At 37.9% G+C, this 18459-nt stretch overlaps 1 protein-coding gene across 3 annotated transcripts in view; it reads left to right on the top strand.

Annotated features, from left to right (window-relative positions):
- Nucleotides 1-18459, top strand: part of vegfc (vascular endothelial growth factor c) — a 74624-nt gene that overhangs the window by 42947 nt on the left and 13218 nt on the right. For all 3 annotated transcript variants that reach the window (XM_081361914.1, XM_081361913.1, XM_081361915.1), the window contains exon 5: nt 18163-18266. In XM_081361914.1, coding sequence (XP_081218040.1) covers nt 18163-18266 — 104 coding nt within the window. The remainder of the gene's footprint in view (nt 1-18162; nt 18267-18459) is intronic.

The raw sequence follows: 18459 nt of genomic DNA, 5'->3' as shown, positions 1-18459 counted from the left end.
AAAAAGTTTATTTACAATAATATTATAATAGGTTAACTTATAAGAGATGAAGTATCTTCATCCAAGACATTCAAGATATTGACTTTATATTGTATACCAAATGTGCTTTGGCCCTGAGTAGCGTCTCATCAGCGGATATGCGGCTGCACTAATGTGTGTATTTTGGATGTAACTGCACACCCAATGACGTACAGTAGCTCATCAAATTGATTTTCATATCGGCGGTGTGGTGTGGCCACCCATTGTTAAGGCTGACAGAGAACTTCCTCTTCATATGTTGTTGTAGGAATTTTATCAGGAAAATCCCAGTAGAGAATCCTAATGAACTTACCGTGCAATGTACAGATTTGATTAACTAATCAGCACCGACAAGTGAGCTACAAAGCACATGTATTATTTTGTTGCCTAATGATAAAAAGCCTATATGTTATTTGTAACAGATGTTCAAATTAAAAATAATTTTTCAATTAATTTTAGGCTGGTGGTACCTAATTGTCAATGGTGGTAGTATGCAATTCATGGGCAATTCACTCAGTAAATACCATGACTTGCAGTTTTTACCAAAAGTGCATCTCTGGTTTTAATATACTGTAAGCTGTTTTGGATCAAAGCATTAGCTAAACAGTAACGATAACTTGTAATATAACTTGCAGTTTATGCATTATACAATATGGATAAAAAAAAAAAGAGTTAATTGATTGTAACCGCATGTACATTTAAAAGGCTTACAATTGTTCTGCAGGAGTGAGAGGGTATGTATTGCTTGCTTAAGCTCAAACCAATATTGCCTGTGGATCACACTGTTTCATCAAAAGCAATTTGATACACAGAGCAACCTTGGGTTTTAGCCACCAGAGATAAAGAGAGAGACAGAAATATTTTTTCATCTCTAGTCCTAAACCCAATTTCTATATCTCCGATGCCTTTCGCCTCTTCCCTTGCCGTCACAGTGAAGGATAGAGGAATCATTCTAATGAGAATAGAGCGGAGCGGAGACACACAGCGAGAGCTGTAAACGTGGAAAGATAATGAATCAACTGTGAAACTATATTCATTTCTCTTTTTTTTGCCGCATCAGCTCAAAAGTTTTCTGTAATGCAGCTTAGCATATTTAGCATTTTTTATATTATGCAATACTTAATCATTATTTAATGTACATTCAGTACAGAATTTCATGAAACTTATATATATTCATAACTGAATGTATATGAACTGATCATTTAAGCATTATTTGTATATCTAACTGCTGTTTTAATCTGATTTCCATTAAATGGCATAAATTGCTTTTTAATAAGGGTGCGTGTTCACACTTATAGTTCGGGTCGCTTGGTTCGTTTGGTCCGGGCTCCCCAAAAAAATCCATTTAGTCCTAGTCCGTTTAGTGTTCAGATTGCCATTTCTAACACCGAACCTAAAAGGATAGGGATATGTTCACAACCTGATTGGTCCGTGGTCCATCTTTTCAGCGATCTTGGTCCGCTTGTTTGGTGCACACCAGGGTTCAGATGGCAACGTTCACACTTATTCAGATGAACCGCACTAACAGAGTAATCGCACCAGGGTTTGTTTTAACCAAACATGCCAAGTGTGAACACACCCTAAAATGGGCTAAGAGAGCTCCCTAGATTTTGGGAATCCAAGTTCCGAGTTCCAATTACACACTACTAAACTATCATTTTTTATCTTTTTGTCAATGACAATGCTGTTGTACAAAAGCAATAACACTGTAGATTGTTCTACATTGTGGTTTTTGGCATGACTGTGCTGTGGTGTCATGTTTTTGCATGCCAGAAACCACAATGAAGCTCAACCTCCAGTGTGTTTTTGCATAAACATTACAGGTGTTGATCGCATAAAACATCCTGGAAATGAGTAGCAAAATACTGTCTTGAGTAGAATGGGAACACTGAGTCTGTTTTCTATCATTCAGTATTTTTTTTAGAATGAAGCACAGCCCCTGTTTTCAACCCTGTCTTGTTCCCTCGCATATTTGTGTAAATGTTTATCATTTTATCCCCTCACAGAACGAAGGACTAGCCCTTTCACTGTTCGTGACAGAAGTCAGCGTGATAAACAGTGACTCATTGGCATGCATACTCAGAAGAAAGGAGAGAAAAAGAGTGAAAAATACTTAATAATGTACACTTTGTGTGCAAAAACAGCGCCTGCTCTTTCTGTGCGGAGGAAACGTATTGATCCCACATGTGTGGCATTGGAAGCCAGTACGTTACGCCATTGCTCAGAGATCTGTTTGCAAACAGGAGGGGAAGCACACATACAGTGCGGTGCTGCCGTTGAACATTTGATGACTTTGTTTAGTAAAACATTTCCTGTCAGTTTGAGCAAGGAAGGCATTATGTCAGTAATAAAATATGAAATCAGTAATGAAAACTAGTCAACAACTTTTACTTGTTGTCTTTTTATGCTGGTTAGTCATTTGCATTGTGTATTTGGTGCTGTATAGTGCATTCAAGACAAGGATTAGCATCGCTAGCACTGTTATACCAGTTGAGCTACAGTGACTTCATGATAACTAACTTCATGGTGTTTACAGATGTCTCCAGAATTTCAAACATCTTGGTTAACACCAAACCGCTTCCATAAATCAGTGTTAAAGGGATAGAGCACCAACTCATCACATACTCAACCTCTTTTTTTAATCTCTGAAATACAAAAGAAGATTTTTTTAATGAAACCTGAGAGATTCATGCTCTCCTTTAAAAGTCCATTTCACCAAACCTTTGATGCTTCAAAAAGTTCACAAAGACATATTAAAAGTAATCCATATGAATCGAGCGGTTTAATCTAAGTCTTCTGAAGAGACACTATCACTTTATATAATAAACAGATTTAATTTAGGCTTTTATTTACATATAAACATTGATCAGCCCACATACATCGAGCACAATAAGCATGGAAATGGAAACCCAACCACACTTGACTTGAAAAAAACGAACCTTATTGGTTCTTGTGGAAGCTCAAATGTGCTTGTGTGTCATGCGAGAACAAACCCTATTGGTTCTCGCACATCAGCCAAGCACGTTTGATCTTCCATTGACCATATCTGTTGTGCTCGTGTATGAGATTAAAGAAAATATCAAGGGTTTGGGATGCATGAGGGTGACTAATTGATGACAGGGTTTTCATTTTTGGGTGAACTAAACCTTTGATTATTTATCTAAAATGTTTGCATGTCAAATCGAACCATGTTAAATATTAAAAAGCAACTCATTAATCCCTCGGTGAAGAACTGGAGAAAAGAATTGTTTATTGTTTTTTCTTAAGCCATCCCCTGTCAAATTGATTTGCGGTAGGGGGAGTGAAAAGGAAAGAGGCATCATCCCCCCACAAGGTCCTGCATAGCCAGGCCTTTCTTAAGAAAAAGCAGATGTGTTCCTAGGGCGACCTGCGCTGTGGAAGTGTGTTATATGTTGTTTTGGTTTCCTGGACACACTGAGGCTTCATCTCCTCATTCCTTTCGTGCTTTCACGCAAGTGGGGACAGTATAGCGTCTGCGCACGTGAGGATGCCGCTTTTTAGAGACAGAGAGTTCAGCTTTATCTTCACTGATGTCATTTGCTGTGTGTTTGTCTCTTACACTGTTTTTAATTGTTTACAGCTGTAAAGGTCAACACCCAAGTTGGGGACCTGCTGTAAGTCTTGCGTTTTGGTCTTTGCGTGTTTCATAGCGTGCTTTCTGAATCTGTTCTTGAGTAAGAGGAGTATTTAATTTAATCTGACTCTAAGGCCAGCTTAATTTAAGATCACTCCGGATCATCTTTGAATGCTTTTAGCTTGATTCTAATCTTATATTTGGAAAAATCCTGCTCAAACTTGTGTCATCTGATAAAGGCAAGGGCAGGAGGGTTAACGCAGGGTGGTCTGCTTCAAGCAAGACCTCAAGGTGTTAACAAAGTCTCGCCGTTCCCGCTGTTTGTTGTGAAGGAGAAAATGTGCATGTTTAACCTCAGATGTGTGGTTTAGAGTGTAACGTAGCATATAAACGCTATTGGTGTTATCAACGCTTGTGCAATGAAATGGCAGAGGGCTGGTAGTGATTATCAGCAGTTGGCTCGTTGTTGCGTTCCACTGTCTCTCACTCTGTATTGTTTGGGAGTTGATGGCTCACTATGTTGAGAAAGTAAAGACTCTCAAGGAGGAGAAACATTCAGACACTACTCAGACTGTTATCTAATGACTTTTGACCCCCAGTTGCTCTTTACATGCCAATATGTCTTTGTTTTTCATTAGTTCATCAAGATTTTACTATTGTTTTCCCACTCTTTCTCGTAGTGTTTCTCGTACTGTAGTTGTTGATTATAGTAGTCAACATCCCATTATTCCATTCTTCTGTTGATTTAATATTTATAGTATACAGCTTCAATTCCTGTAGTCTTGCCACGTAAACCACTTCATTGATGACAAAGGAAGTTATTTAGTTTTGACATGGTGTAACCCGACTCAACTGTAGGCAAGCAATGCCGCATCTTAGCGCTTTAACTTGGATGCATTCTGTAATGACATATTTTGGCCTTGTTACGGCTTTTAATGTGGCTCATCTAATCATGTAATACTGTTTTGAGTTTGTTTTAGCTCAAGTGCATAATGATTTCATTTGTTGTGAATAATCTTATTTTATTTTATATGTCTAAGTGCATCAAAAAAGGTTCATTTTTACAATATTGAGTATAAAAATTTCTAATTACACCATGGTTATGTGGTGTAAAGGATGATTTTCCAGTAAAAATAATATATATCTTAATGCCTATACCTTTATAAAAGTACCTATACACCACTTACTGCTTTATACTGTTGTACATATTTCCTGGTGTTGTGGCAAAAATATTCATTAAACAATCATCACCTGCGTAAGAGACATTTCTGATTCAAATTGTCTTTTAAAAGTATTTATTCTTGCAAGAAGGCCCAGTTGCCACACAGAAGTCACCAGTACAGTCTGTGAAACAAGTGCGACCAGGGAGGGAGGGCAGAGGAGCCTTTATACTGATTTCAAGGTCTCTTGCTTACAGGCCCTTATCTAAACAAGGGAAGGTTTCTCTGCTAGTCATCTAATTCTGCTGAGTTTATTCTTACAAACTCACAAGTTCTAAATTGGCCGGCCTCTGACCCTAGGGGTCAGAGCCCCTTTTCAACCTGCCTCCTCCTGATGTCTCACCTGTTTCCCAGTGTTTAAAAACACACACACACACACACATTAGTCATATGTTGGCAGACTACGTACAGTCAAGCAAAGATCATTTCAATGTCTTAATAATGAAAATAATGAAAATCAACACTGTAAATCAATGAAAATCTAAATTTTCCATTACAATTCCCCCTTTTTATCATTCATTGATAACGGATCAATCAAGACAAACCAAACCATAATAATACTTATACTGTTCATCTCTGATTTTCATATGACTGATCACTCTTCTTTAAACTTGTAGGAAAAGAAAGGATTAAAAATGAAATAAGCTTAGGCTGTTTTTGTAAGGATAGGCCCTTAATTTTATAGCAAGCAAATAAAGGTTTATATAAGGCCGGGCTAGGTGAACAAGCACTGTTATTGCACCCCCAAAAACTATAGTCTGGACCCTCGGTCACCTTGATATAAACAAGAAATAGTGTAGTTATATTTAGTAGGAAAACAAAGAAAAAGGAAAAAGTAGATACAAAAATATCCCTCAATTCAAACCCTGTCCTTGTATGCCACCTCGTAACACGGATGGCTACTGTTTTTAACCCTCTTTATACATTATCATCGTCCTTAGAAAGAAAGAATTTAGAAAGTAAGAAAATAGGAAAATGAAAAACACCCTCCAAATTGACCACGTTACTGTAGCTTCCACTACTTCCACATCATTGAATAGAATTTCCACTTTTCCTGAAAACATTTGCACCAATCAAATCATTAGATCTATATCAATACTAAGCACTAGTTTGATTTAATCAAATAAAATCATCAACATCATCACAAAACAAATTATTCAGCTAAACTTAAACCATTAGTTGGTCCACATCCTCCGTGTCCTCCTCACTGTCAGCAGGTCGTGTTCGTTTACCCCATGGACATTCCGTCTTCACCAATATGACACTTTGCGTGCCGTAGAGAGGATTTTCCATCGCTGGCAAGGGAGGGTACGTTACTAGCACGTCCTTGACCCCTCACTGTCCTTCGCGTCGGCGCGTGGGGTTGCTGAGGTTGGTTGGTGTAGTCTAAGGTCAGAGGCGTGGACCCAGATGTCACCCTCTCCAACCATTTTCTGATCATTACAAGATTTTTCCTTATCCCGACCGCACCTCTACTGGAATTAACCATTTCCTGCCCGCTGTCACCTGTGAATGCAGACCCTAGCTATTTTGTTATTGACCGCTTGTCTGGCCGGTCGTCCCTTTTGGTGTGACCTGTTGAATCAACAGCCTGAAACATATTGTCACCAGATAATTTTGCTCACTGAATGGCACTGAAAAACCTGAAAGGAAAAAACTCTCAACCCGCTTTGCTCATGTTAATAAAACAATATTTATACATTTGGAACAGAATCAGTTCTGTTCGACACAATCCATCCTGACATCCTGCAAAAGGAAAGTTTTAAGTTATGCGCTGCGCAAGGTGTGGCCTTTCTGCCACAATAATAACTCAAGCCAGGATAGTCAGCCAAATTCATCCATAGCCATTATTTTACTGGCACACTTTGACCTACATCAAAAGTCTGCATGCTCTGTAAAGAAAAACAACCGTCGAGGTTATTGTCAGATAGTAAAGTACACAGTTTCTTTTGTCTGCTGTGCTGACGCAGCCTTCGCTGCCGCATCTGCCCTGGAGTTCCCTGTTGAAACAGTCCTTATTAGCACACTTACAGACAGCAATTTTGTTAGGGAGAAAAATGACTTCTTACATTGCTTTTACCCAGTTAAACGCAGTGTCCTCCCAACATTTATCGTCCCACCTGTTTGATTGCATTCAGCAAATTTGAACCCCTTGGTATGGCAATTGTTACCATCCCCCTTTTGATGCATGATATAACTTGTGCATCAATTTAACATAATGGTGTTTGGGTAAACAAAGTTTTCAACACTAACCCAAACGTTGTCCTTCAGCCAAATTTCCCCCCAGACATCTTTCTCTGCCTCTGAAACAAAACATTACGTAGGCCACAATCTCATCTTCTTATCTAATAATTTGAAGGGCAACGGTCCTGAGTCTCACTGCTTTTCAGGCCTGTTGTTTGGTCTCTTAAGTCAGTCATCTACAAACATTTTCCAATGTCAAAGTAATCAATTGTTTCTATCAGGTCAGGTCGTCGTGTACAGACTTGGTCAGTATCAGTCAAACAACATTCTCCTCATTTGTTCACAATAATCATAAATGTGAGGGGCTCTCTGGATAATTTGATATTGACTTAGCCAATGTGTCACTTTTGTTTTTTTTTCCATCAAATCTTCATTCATTTTCAATCATTTTCGTTTATATCAACCCATGATGGACGACGATCTACAACTTCACAATTCCCATTTACATAAATACTCAACCTGATCTAGAAAGTAATTCAAATCAACACCATAAATGACTAAAGTAATTACTACCTGACAGAGGTTGATGACCAATCAACTTAAAACAGAATAGCTCCCCTAAACTAACACATACCAAACATGAATCAACACACACATACCTGACTATGAACCGCTCATATTCTCATATTCATATCTTTGATTTTAACTCTAAGCATATTTAAATTTTAAATAAGATTTTAAACTTCTCATTTTCCTGTAGCTTTTATCTAATTTTACATGGTCTCTTTACCAGTTTCAAAGACCGTTTGTTCATTATTCATTTTCTCTTAGAAAAGTCAGCTGGGTTGTTTTGGTTCATTATCATTATTTTGCTTCAACTTGCTTTAGCATGCCGATAACAGAAAGACTGACAGAATACCATCCGTTCCTTCACTCAAGCAGTCTCTCTCACTATAAAACAAATAATCTTTTCAACAGCCTCCTAAGACTGTAATTTAGACAAAACATAATAATAAATTCATTACAATAACCTTTGACCGTTAACCTTTATCCAGACTTTTCTTGAATCTACAAAAGCTGTCTTCACCTTTTGCCACCACCACGTCTAATGACCTTCAGGATTTAAAACCTACAAAACATATCTTACATATCTTAAAGACATATTATTTCAATATCAACTTCTATAATATTTTCCTTGCCCATAAGGCAACCAGCATCATGTTCCTGACATAAATTAAGTTTTGTTACTGTCTCCACAACAAATAATGACAATCACCTCACGGTCTCAGCTGGCTCTTGAAAGCCCATTCCCATCAGCTCTTTATCTATAATCTTCATCAGGGTGTTGTCCCCTGGCATGGTTGCAAACACTTGTCATAATGAAAACCAAGCCATACAATGAATGCGGTTTCTTGCAAGTGGTATATAGAGGAACTCACATTTTCTGGGGCAGACTGCCGTAACTCCTCACAGCTCATCTCCCCTCTCAATGTTCTGCTGATGCTGCTGGCCTCACAGTCACCGCTCAACTCTAATACCTTTCTCACATAAACACACCTCCCTTCAGGAGATGCCCAGTGTCGGCGTGACCCCCTGCCTTAGGTTGACCTCTGGCCAAAGGTTCTTACCCGTCCTTGAGTAGCCACTTCGTGCACACTGGTAGCCGCTCTTTCCCACCGCAAAATCAGTTTTCCCCAACAGACTCGGTTGTTTTCTGGAGCTTAGGGAACGCACATTCAAGAGTCACCAGAGCACTCTGGACTGCCTAATAGTGTTAACACAGGGAGACAAGTTAATAACAACAGTATTTAATCACCTAAATCTTTTAAACATCTTCAAATCAGCAAAATCGCAATTGAATCAACCGTCCATTCAGTGTACTGTTACATCTGTAGCCGGAGCCATCAGCCCTGTTTCATGGTTGAGGCTAAAATCAGACAAAGAAGTTACTGGTTCTAAACTAGTCAAACATGTCACTTCTATCGTTTAAGACTTCTTTAAAGTCATTTAATTTTACTTTTAAAGCATTTACCCTCTAAATGTATAAAATATTAACTGCCTGTAGCATGATTTCCTTTTAACATCTCTATGTCTATGGTTTCCAACTGAAACACTGTGCTTTACTATAAATAGCTTATTATCACTTATGACACAGGCTCAGATAACAACTTTTAGCTGACATTGAATGAGAGAGACTCTGAGGCATTCAGGACTGGTACACTCTACTCTCATAAACTTCTAAAATCAAACTTTATCTAACATCTTTTAACTCTAGCCCAGCTTAAAGCATCTTTGCCAGAAATGACATGCGTTTTCAAATAAACATAATTTTTATATTTGTCTTTTGCCCACATCAGGGAATTTAGACATTACAAATTTCACTCAGATTGTGTCTCTGGCTGTTTCAGCCACAGCACACACCAGATTCACATAAGCAAACTGTTTCAGCCAATCACAAGCTTATCTTCTGAAAACAAAACATCAGCTCCTAGTTCTTTCTTGGTCAACACCATTTCTCCACATTCAAAACACTAACAAGCTGTTTGTTTAATCAGATGCCTTTCTACACATTTTACATTTAGCAACTGTTAATCCCGTAACACTGCCTCTGCTTATTTTATCTTAAAGAAAGAATAATAATTATTCTAGTTCTTAATAACGTTTCGCATTTCATCTCAATTTTAGTTGTCAAGTTCTAATTACTTCAATGTTTTTTTTCTAGCAGTTTATCAATCTGCAATTAGGATTCACACTAACTTTGAGGAGTAAAGAACTCTCCGCTTGTGATGCATTTTTTGCATTTATCATTGTAAATAATCTGTCAGATTAGTCTCTCTACATCATCTAAACCCTTTTAAAGTATTCCATTAAAAACACAATCATCCTTTTAGTTAACGGTACTTTTAAAATATTTTGCAACTCATTTGTTGGAGTCATTATTATCTGTAATTTTACATCAACCTGTATTCATCAATTCTAGCTCTTTCCTTCAAAAGGATTCCCTTAAGACTTAAATCTTTCAACCTTCTTTTAACCTTCAATCTTCTTACGACTTCCATCTATTAACTTTCTTTTCTCCCTTGCACGTTCTTTTCACTTTCTTTAGCACTGCGTTCACATTCTTAGTTCTTTCTCAGACGAAAACTTTAATATCATCATTTAAATACTGTTCTACTTTCAAAAACCCACATTAATCACATGACTTTCACGTTATCACTTTCTTTTCTGAGTGTCCATTTACAATTACGGGCTAAATGGCCCTGCTGACCACAATTAAAACACTCTCTTTACCTATAGTTTGATCATTGAGCTTGCAAACAGCTCCAACTTACTGCACACCCTTGAAGCAGTGTGTCCCGATCAGGAATGTAAACAGAGCCACTGATAAACAGTTCTCTGTATTCTTTTACAGTCCACCAGTGTGGATTCAATCCCAATAGCCAAATCATACTCTTCATAAAGTATAAACATTTGTGCTATATGCCATCAATTTTATTAAAACTGGGTTGAAACAGTATTCCTCTATCAAATGGTTAGGCTGCAGATTCAACTTAACGTTATCATTATTTTCTCAGTCCCACTTATCTCTGCTGTTATTCACACTCATTTCTTGCTTTTCATTCAAACCAACATTCAACCGTTGCTTAACAGTTTTATACACACATGTTTTGCACTGGCACAACTTTTCTATGTCTAACATGCCCTTTTCCCCATAGTTTTCTTCATTGCACAGTACACCGGCGTGCAATATTTACTATTGGATGTTCCCATAATGGCTGTCTTTTCCTCTTTCACTATTGCTCGTGGCTTTTAATCTTTTATTAGCGCGCACTAGACTGACTATTCACCCAAGCTCAGAAGGGTTGAAATTAATTCTGCTTACTCTCAATGTCTCTCTCTGGACTGTTCCAGTGATTAATTATTTCAGCTCTTGAATCAATTTCCTATTAACGAGTACTTGGCTTCTGGTTCGGACAATATCTTTGATCTTTCGTCTCAATTTCCGTTCCCTTATGAAGCCACCCTTCCCCGTATCAACGAGTACTCAGCTTCGGTCCGGACAATTTCTTGACCCCTGAGGTCTCAATTTCCGTGCCCTTTTTAAAAGCCGCTCTTCCCCGTACCACAGCTCTAGTTTCAGTTCCCAAATACAGCCATCATGGTTCACCCATACATTTTCTTAAAATCCCCAAAAGAAAATATTTACTGTCTCTTACCAGAGATGCTTCTGTTGCCACCGGGTTCTTTCTGATTCCAGTGGAATTCCTCCTGGCCCTGATAGCAGTTGGCTCTTCTCTCTCAATTCTGCGAGGTAAGACTAAAGCCTGTGCTTCAGGATGATCAATCGTCAATCCGCTTTACTCAGGGCCAGAAGAAACTGCCATGGAATCCCAACTTCTGACACCAATTGTTGTGGCAAAAATATTCATTAAACAATCATCACCTGCGTAAGAGACATTTCTGATTCAAATTGTCTTTTAAAAGTATTTATTCTTGCAAGAAGGCCCAGTTGCCACACAGAAGTCACCAGTACAGTCTGTGAAACAAGTGCGACCAGGGAGGGAGGGCAGAGGAGCCTTTATACTGATTTCAAGGTCTCTTGCTTACAGGCCCTTATCTAAACAAGGGAAGGTTTCTCTGCTAGTCATCTAATTCTGCTGAGTTTATTCTTACAAACTCACAAGTTCTAAATTGGCCGGCCTCTGACCCTAGGGGTCAGAGCCCCTTTTCAACCTGCCTCCTCCTGATGTCTCACCTGTTTCCCAGTGTTTAAAAACACACACACACACATTAGTCATATGTTGGCAGACTACGTACAGTCAAGCAAAGATCATTTCAATGTCTTAATAATGAAAATAATGAAAATCAACACTGTAAATCAATGAAAATCTAAATTTTCCATTACACTGGTTACACCACTGATTTCAATCTCGTGCATAGTTTGTATTACTGGAACATTTAGCAGTCCATTATTGTAGGTATGATAAGTAGTGTTTTCAGCATTGTGAAATAAAGTGAAGAGGTTGTGAAATGTGTGTTTGTTTGAACAGCCGACCTTGATTTGGGCATTTTAACATGATTCAAAGTGCAGGCCGACTATCCCTTGTAGCGTAGTTTACATTAACATATGGAAAATGGATATTTATAACCTCTTTAACCTTTTAAATGTAAATCAGTTGAGCCGCAGACCTCTTCAGACAGCCCCCAGCAAAGAACAAATCAGCTCTGTGTAACAAACAACATATGGGCTTTATTGACCAAGCAGTTGAATTACTGTAGAGGTGGGAATGCAGATTTGTCTCAATGCGGCCAAGGGACGTGTACGACAGTGTTGCCGTATTAGAAACATGCTCTCTAAGTTATTCTAGCCTATATATTATCTTCCTGGCACCTTGCTAGACTAAATGGACTCGTCTGTTTTGCTTTACGCAAGGTGCAAGTGCATCACCTCGCGTGGACCATATCATAAGTCCTTTTTATCCCCCCGCTCTGTTCTCAGGAATGTGTTGTTTTATGCCACTGAGCATATGGTAATTCAAAACACATTGAGAACCTTGTACATGTGTAGTTTACCACTGAACCGTTTCAGGGCTAGTCGGCAATTTGCTTTATTTCACGGTTCTGATATTCAACAACCTGTTTTTCTTTTTCTAAGTAAACAACTCACAACGCTAATCATGCGGATATCTGTTTGAAAAGCGTGCATGGTATGTTTTAAGTTTAGAATGCATACTGGACTGATATGTAATGGTGTTATGATGTTTTGTTTCATAAAGCTTGTTGTTCATTAGATACATAAGCACATATACTGTGCTCAGTGGGACGCAATATCAACACTTGTGTTATTATCTAATGTTACTTTTGTTGCCATAAACCATCGTATTCAATGGTTACTCCAATTTTCATTATATGCCTTCAGACAGGCAGCAATATTCTGATATTCTAGAGTATTTGACTCAAATTCAGTCAAAACAGCAAACAAACTTTTTACACACCAGGTCCAAACCACATTTTTGATAGCATCTTCTGATGCATCGAATGGTTTAATCAGAGTTAGTTTTTGCACATTGCCAATCTTGTCTAATGCATCTTGTGGGATGGTCACACAAGTTTTCCGTTCTCCGTTCTTTTTCCACACTTACGACTCGGCATGCACAATAGCAGGCAATATTGGATATTTAATTGTACATGCTCATTTCTCTTATTTTGACATTTTAGACAATATTTTATATCATCTAATTTTCATTTAATTGAATAATGTATAGCACTTTTTAGTGTCGTGATGCCTAAATTCACTTTTAGCATTTAAGATGATCAATATCATTTTGTGTGTTTTATTCTTAATTTATGCTGACTTAATTTATACTAATTTATATCAGCAAATAACATGAAAATCATCTTATCAGTATCAGCCAGAAATTTCATGTCGGTGCATCCCCTATAATGGTTATTTTCTGTGTTGATAGTTACATCATTACTATAACAACTGAGGCATATACTCTGCATATTGACTACAAACAAACAGATCAGATTTCATCATTTGCAAAATAAAAGTGTGGATATTAAGTCCTAAAGATCAGATATGAAACCCAAATCAGATTTGTGTGCAGTATGAATAAACCCTTATTGACATGCAATTCTACATGGGTAATAAATCACCCATGCTGTCTAGATGGAAAAGCAGTGATTTCATGGACAGCCAGACAGGAGGGATGATCTATCCATGAGAATGGTCCTTCTTTGGACCTGATTCAGCCTTGGGTCATGCTAACTGGTCCTGACCTGTCACCTTTTAGCCAAGGGAGGTTAATGATAGTGGACCTGTAACTGGAGCTGTTACATCCGAGTCAGTTCTCAGCAGGGTGTAAGATTGAACACACACACACACTTGCACACAGACACACTTAGTGCAAAGGTTGAGGGCAGACTGAGAAGTCTCGTGTCTCTCTGATCTAGAAAGGGAACCCACATCTGAGCCTGGTTTTTCACTGGATAAATCTGAGACCAAATCTGCCTGGGGACCTGACATTACGCCTGAGCCACTTAAACTCACGAAAATAGAGAGGAGAGAGAGAGAGTGCTTAAGGGAAGGGGAGGGAGGTGACAAAGTAATAAATAGAGTGGGCTTGAAAATACAGAACAGAATGGCCCCAACCTGATTGTTCACATCCACATTCTTTTTTTTTTTTCAGGGTTTTTTTTCTTTTTCTTTTTTTTTTGCTCTCTGAGGACGGGTTCATGATTGGTATTTCCTTAAGTTAGATTTGGAGAGAGGAGGGTCTGTAGGTCTAAATTTGACTTTGAGATTTGCTAAGTTCAAAGTTAACCCACAATACAGCTACATATGGTTGTGCACACAATTCAATTCTTCACCTCCTCTCAAAATATGGGCAGTTTCAATAATATTAATATCAGGAGCATACTTAGTATATTTTATATTTAGTTAAGTAAAAATATTTGTCTTAAGCAATTTTGGATATTGATGATGATTTTAAACTGAAACTGTTTTCTCTTCTCAAGTCAAGTCAAGTCAAGTCAAGCAAAGTATAGCGCTTTTCACAATACAGATTGTATCAAAGCAGCTTCACAGTATTAAATTAAAATAATACAACAAGGTTTGTTTCTAGTGGAATTTATTGATTGATAAAATTAAATTAAATATCCCCAAAATATCCCCAACTGAGCAAGCCAAAGGCAACAGAGGCAAGGAACCGAAAAACTCCATCAGGTGACCTAATGGTGACCTGAAACTCCATCAGGTGACCTAATGGAGAAAAAAAAAACCTTGGGAGAACCCAGGCTCAGTCGGGGGCCAGTTCTCCTCTGGCGTTTATGAACTAGAGGCCGGATTGTAGTTTGAACTGTAAGATTAAAAATATTATATGAATGCCTGGCTGAAGAGATGCGTCTTTAATCTAGTTTTAAACTGGGAGAGCGAGTCTGAGCAACGAACAGTATCAGGAAGGCTATTCCAGAGTTTTGGAGCTAAATGTGAAAATGTTCTCCCTCCTTTGGTGGACCTAGATATCCTAGGTATGACCAAAAGCCTCGAATTTAGTGATCTTAAAGAGCGCGATGGATTATAGGGCGATAGAAGATCTGTTAAATAGACTGGAGCTAAGCCGTTTAGGGCTTTATAAGTCAGTAGCAATACCTTGTAATTAATACGGAACTTTATAGGTAGCCAATGTAGTGATGATAAAATCGTTGTTATGTGATCATATTTTCTTGATCTAGTAAGAACTCTAGCGGCTGCATTTTGGACTAACTGTAGCTTGTTTATTGAGGATGCAGGACAACCGGCTAATAAAGCATTACAGTGATCTAGTCTCGAGGTCATGAACGCATGAACTAACTTTTCTGCATCAGAAACCGATACCATATTACGTAGCTTAGCAATGTTTCTAAGGTGGAAAAAGGCTGTTTTTGTAACATATGAAATATGATTTTCAAAAGACAGGTTGCAATCTAGTATAACACCCAGGTCTTTTACTGTAGAGGATAAAGTAACAGGACATCCTACTATGTTAAAGTTGTATTGTGAGAGGTTTCGTGGGTGGTTTTTTTGAACCGATAAGTAGTACCTCTGTCTTGTCTGGATTTAATAAAAGAAAATTACGCGTCATCCAATCTTTTATATCTTTAACACATTTTTCTCCATTTAAATACATTCTCACTAGTCTTACATTTGATGTATCACCTATACTGTTATATTTATCACATATCCCACTGAATTTAACCTTAACCTTTGTGTGCTTCTACCTTAATTATATCCAACTCAATTAATTTAATAATTTAATTGACATTAGAAATGACAACTGACACGTCAAAGGTGTCTGATGCAAAAATTCAAAGCTTTAGGCTAAAGATTTTCTTAATACGTGGGCCTAAACCAAAACAATTTTTAGTTATCCCTGCTGTCCCCTATACTGAAAATGTGCACAGACTATATTTTGAGTATTGAAGGATTTTGACCACCTTCTCTTCATAGTGAGCCCCTAAAAGATATTTTTTAGTGGATAGTCTTTCTAGCGGTCAGGAAAAGCATTGCTCTTGGCCTTTCAGTTTCATTGGACTGTATGGATTGTGGCAGTTTTACTACAGAGTATTATTGTTGCTTAAGTTTCTGGGATTTGTTGATATGTTGATAATAATAAATAAAAAATACTGCATCCTACAATCTATGTTTTATGGCTCGACTCCCAACATTGATAGTCAAAAAATATACAGATGGAGTTAACATAAATCTCTTTAGTGTGCAGGTTTATAAATGCCTTACGGCTGTGGATATATGTAAATGCATTGCAGATGTTTATAACCAGATGCATATACACTGATTACTCTTCATGCAAATGGAAAAAGATTCCTTGCAATTCAGAGAGGCTTTAGAAATTACCTCCTCACACAGTTTTAATAGAACAAGACTCTCTTCGATGGATTACTCCATATAATTTTTTCTTTCCTGCAGGATTTGCAGTCCACACTTAAATGTAATAGAAAAGCAACATTTCACACCAGTGTTGATCCACTCTTAGCGTAGCAGTCACTTTCCAAATTTGTAGATTCATATCACTTCAAAAAAGAGAAGCCAGAGTAAAGTTTTTCTTGGGGGAAGCCTGTAATTTCACTGCCCAGTAGCTGCAGCCTTGAGAAGATGGATGGATAATAGAGCAGACAAGAAGATGGGCTTGAGTGAGTCTGTGACTTTAGTTTGGATCCTCCTAATAGGCATTATTTATTTTTGTATTTATTACAAAATGCATTACCTCTAGGTTGTACAGTTTACGGTTGGCGGGGGAGTGTTTTAAAGGAAAAGCTTGATGTAAAATGTATTTTGCAAGCAATGTCAAACAAAAGTCACATACTCCATATTCTTTGTGTGGTTAAAAATGTAAGAAACCACATTGAATCGCAGAAATGATTTGCAATACTTAGTGTATTGCACAAGTTTGAAAGAATTACAAAAGCTATATTGGGACCTGAGTATCGGAAAGTCTTGAAACATCAGATTGCCCAGACTGATCCCACTCCTACATGCAGTAGATCCTGGCACGTCTATGACTTGACATGGCAAAAATATGTTTCACCGCACGTCATGTGAGATGCAACCTTCCAGCCAACCAGAATCGCGTATTCAGACATACCACAGTATACGTTTTATTTATTACTTATAAACTGAATACTACATTTTGAAAGAAAATAATTATATTTAGAGATCTTTATTGCAGGCACGTCCTGATTTTGCAGAGTTAGACACTTTCCTGGGTCAACATATTTTGTTGATCCTGGAACAACATTCCTGTTCCCTAAACCTAACCCTACCCATAAATTATTCCTAAAATCAGAGGGAAATAGTTGGTGAATAACACTGATGCAGAAGCACCTAACCCTGATTTTAAGGCAAAACTTGACATAAAATGTAAACTTGTCCCTCAAATCTGATTTGATGTTGAACTTGTTGAATGTTGCACTTTGTGGAATCAGGCTCTGCATATTGCAGTTTTGTGGCATCTGAATAAGCTATTTGAAAGAATCTGACCAGTTCTGTTCATGATTTAAAGGACTGAAGTGTGCTTCTACTTCATTCAACCTCCATGCCAACTACTCCATGTGCTACTGGTTAGCAGGACAGCAAAAGACCCTGATAGCATCACTCCCTCCTTCCTTCTGTCGTAAATAGCTCTGACTCTTCCATCCTGTTGATAGACTGCCAGAGTCATGCCAAACCCAGAACACAGTATAAAATGTTTTTTTTTGTTTTGTTTTTTTCTTCAGAAAAGGAAAGTTCATTTGAGGTGTGTTTAGTTAAGAAATGAAGTGAAGTGAGTGATCTGAATAAAATTTATTTGTAGACAGTGCGGTCATCTTCCATGTCCTCTTTGAAAGTAGGTCATTTTACTATTGAATCAACTAAAGCAAACAGCCTAATTTGCAGCAAGGCTTAGACACACACCCTGTGATCAAAAGAGATGTGTCTATGAAATATCAGTTTCTGAGTTATTATAGTTAGGTCAACATCTAAATTTTTTTTGTGTTTATGCGAGTCAGCGCTATTTGAATTAAAACTATTATTCTGCCTTTTTATATATATATAAATCCCACGCTACCGTCTGTCTCCTTGCTAATCACTTATTTCCTCCGCAGATGTCATGTGGCAAATAAAACATGCCCAAAAAATCACAGCTGGAGTAATCGCTTATGCAGATGTGAGCCGGTGCCCGACAACCTTCTTTCAAAACCACATTCTGGTAAGTGCTAATGCACGTTCACAGCCTTACAATGCTGTGTTTTTCATGTGTGTCTACATGCGACTATAAAAGAGAAACAAACCCACTGAAAGAGGGACCCAAAAAGAGACAGAACTGATGACAGAACTTCTCTTCTTTAGATAATTTTTGTTGACTTTTTGCCGCATAGGACCCTATCGCCTCTACAAAAATA

Source organism: Scardinius erythrophthalmus (assembly GCF_964197995.2).
Source record: "Scardinius erythrophthalmus genome assembly, chromosome: 3".
Taxonomy (NCBI): Eukaryota; Metazoa; Chordata; class Actinopteri; order Cypriniformes; family Leuciscidae; genus Scardinius; species Scardinius erythrophthalmus.
This window is presented reverse-complemented; position numbering and strand designations above follow the sequence as displayed.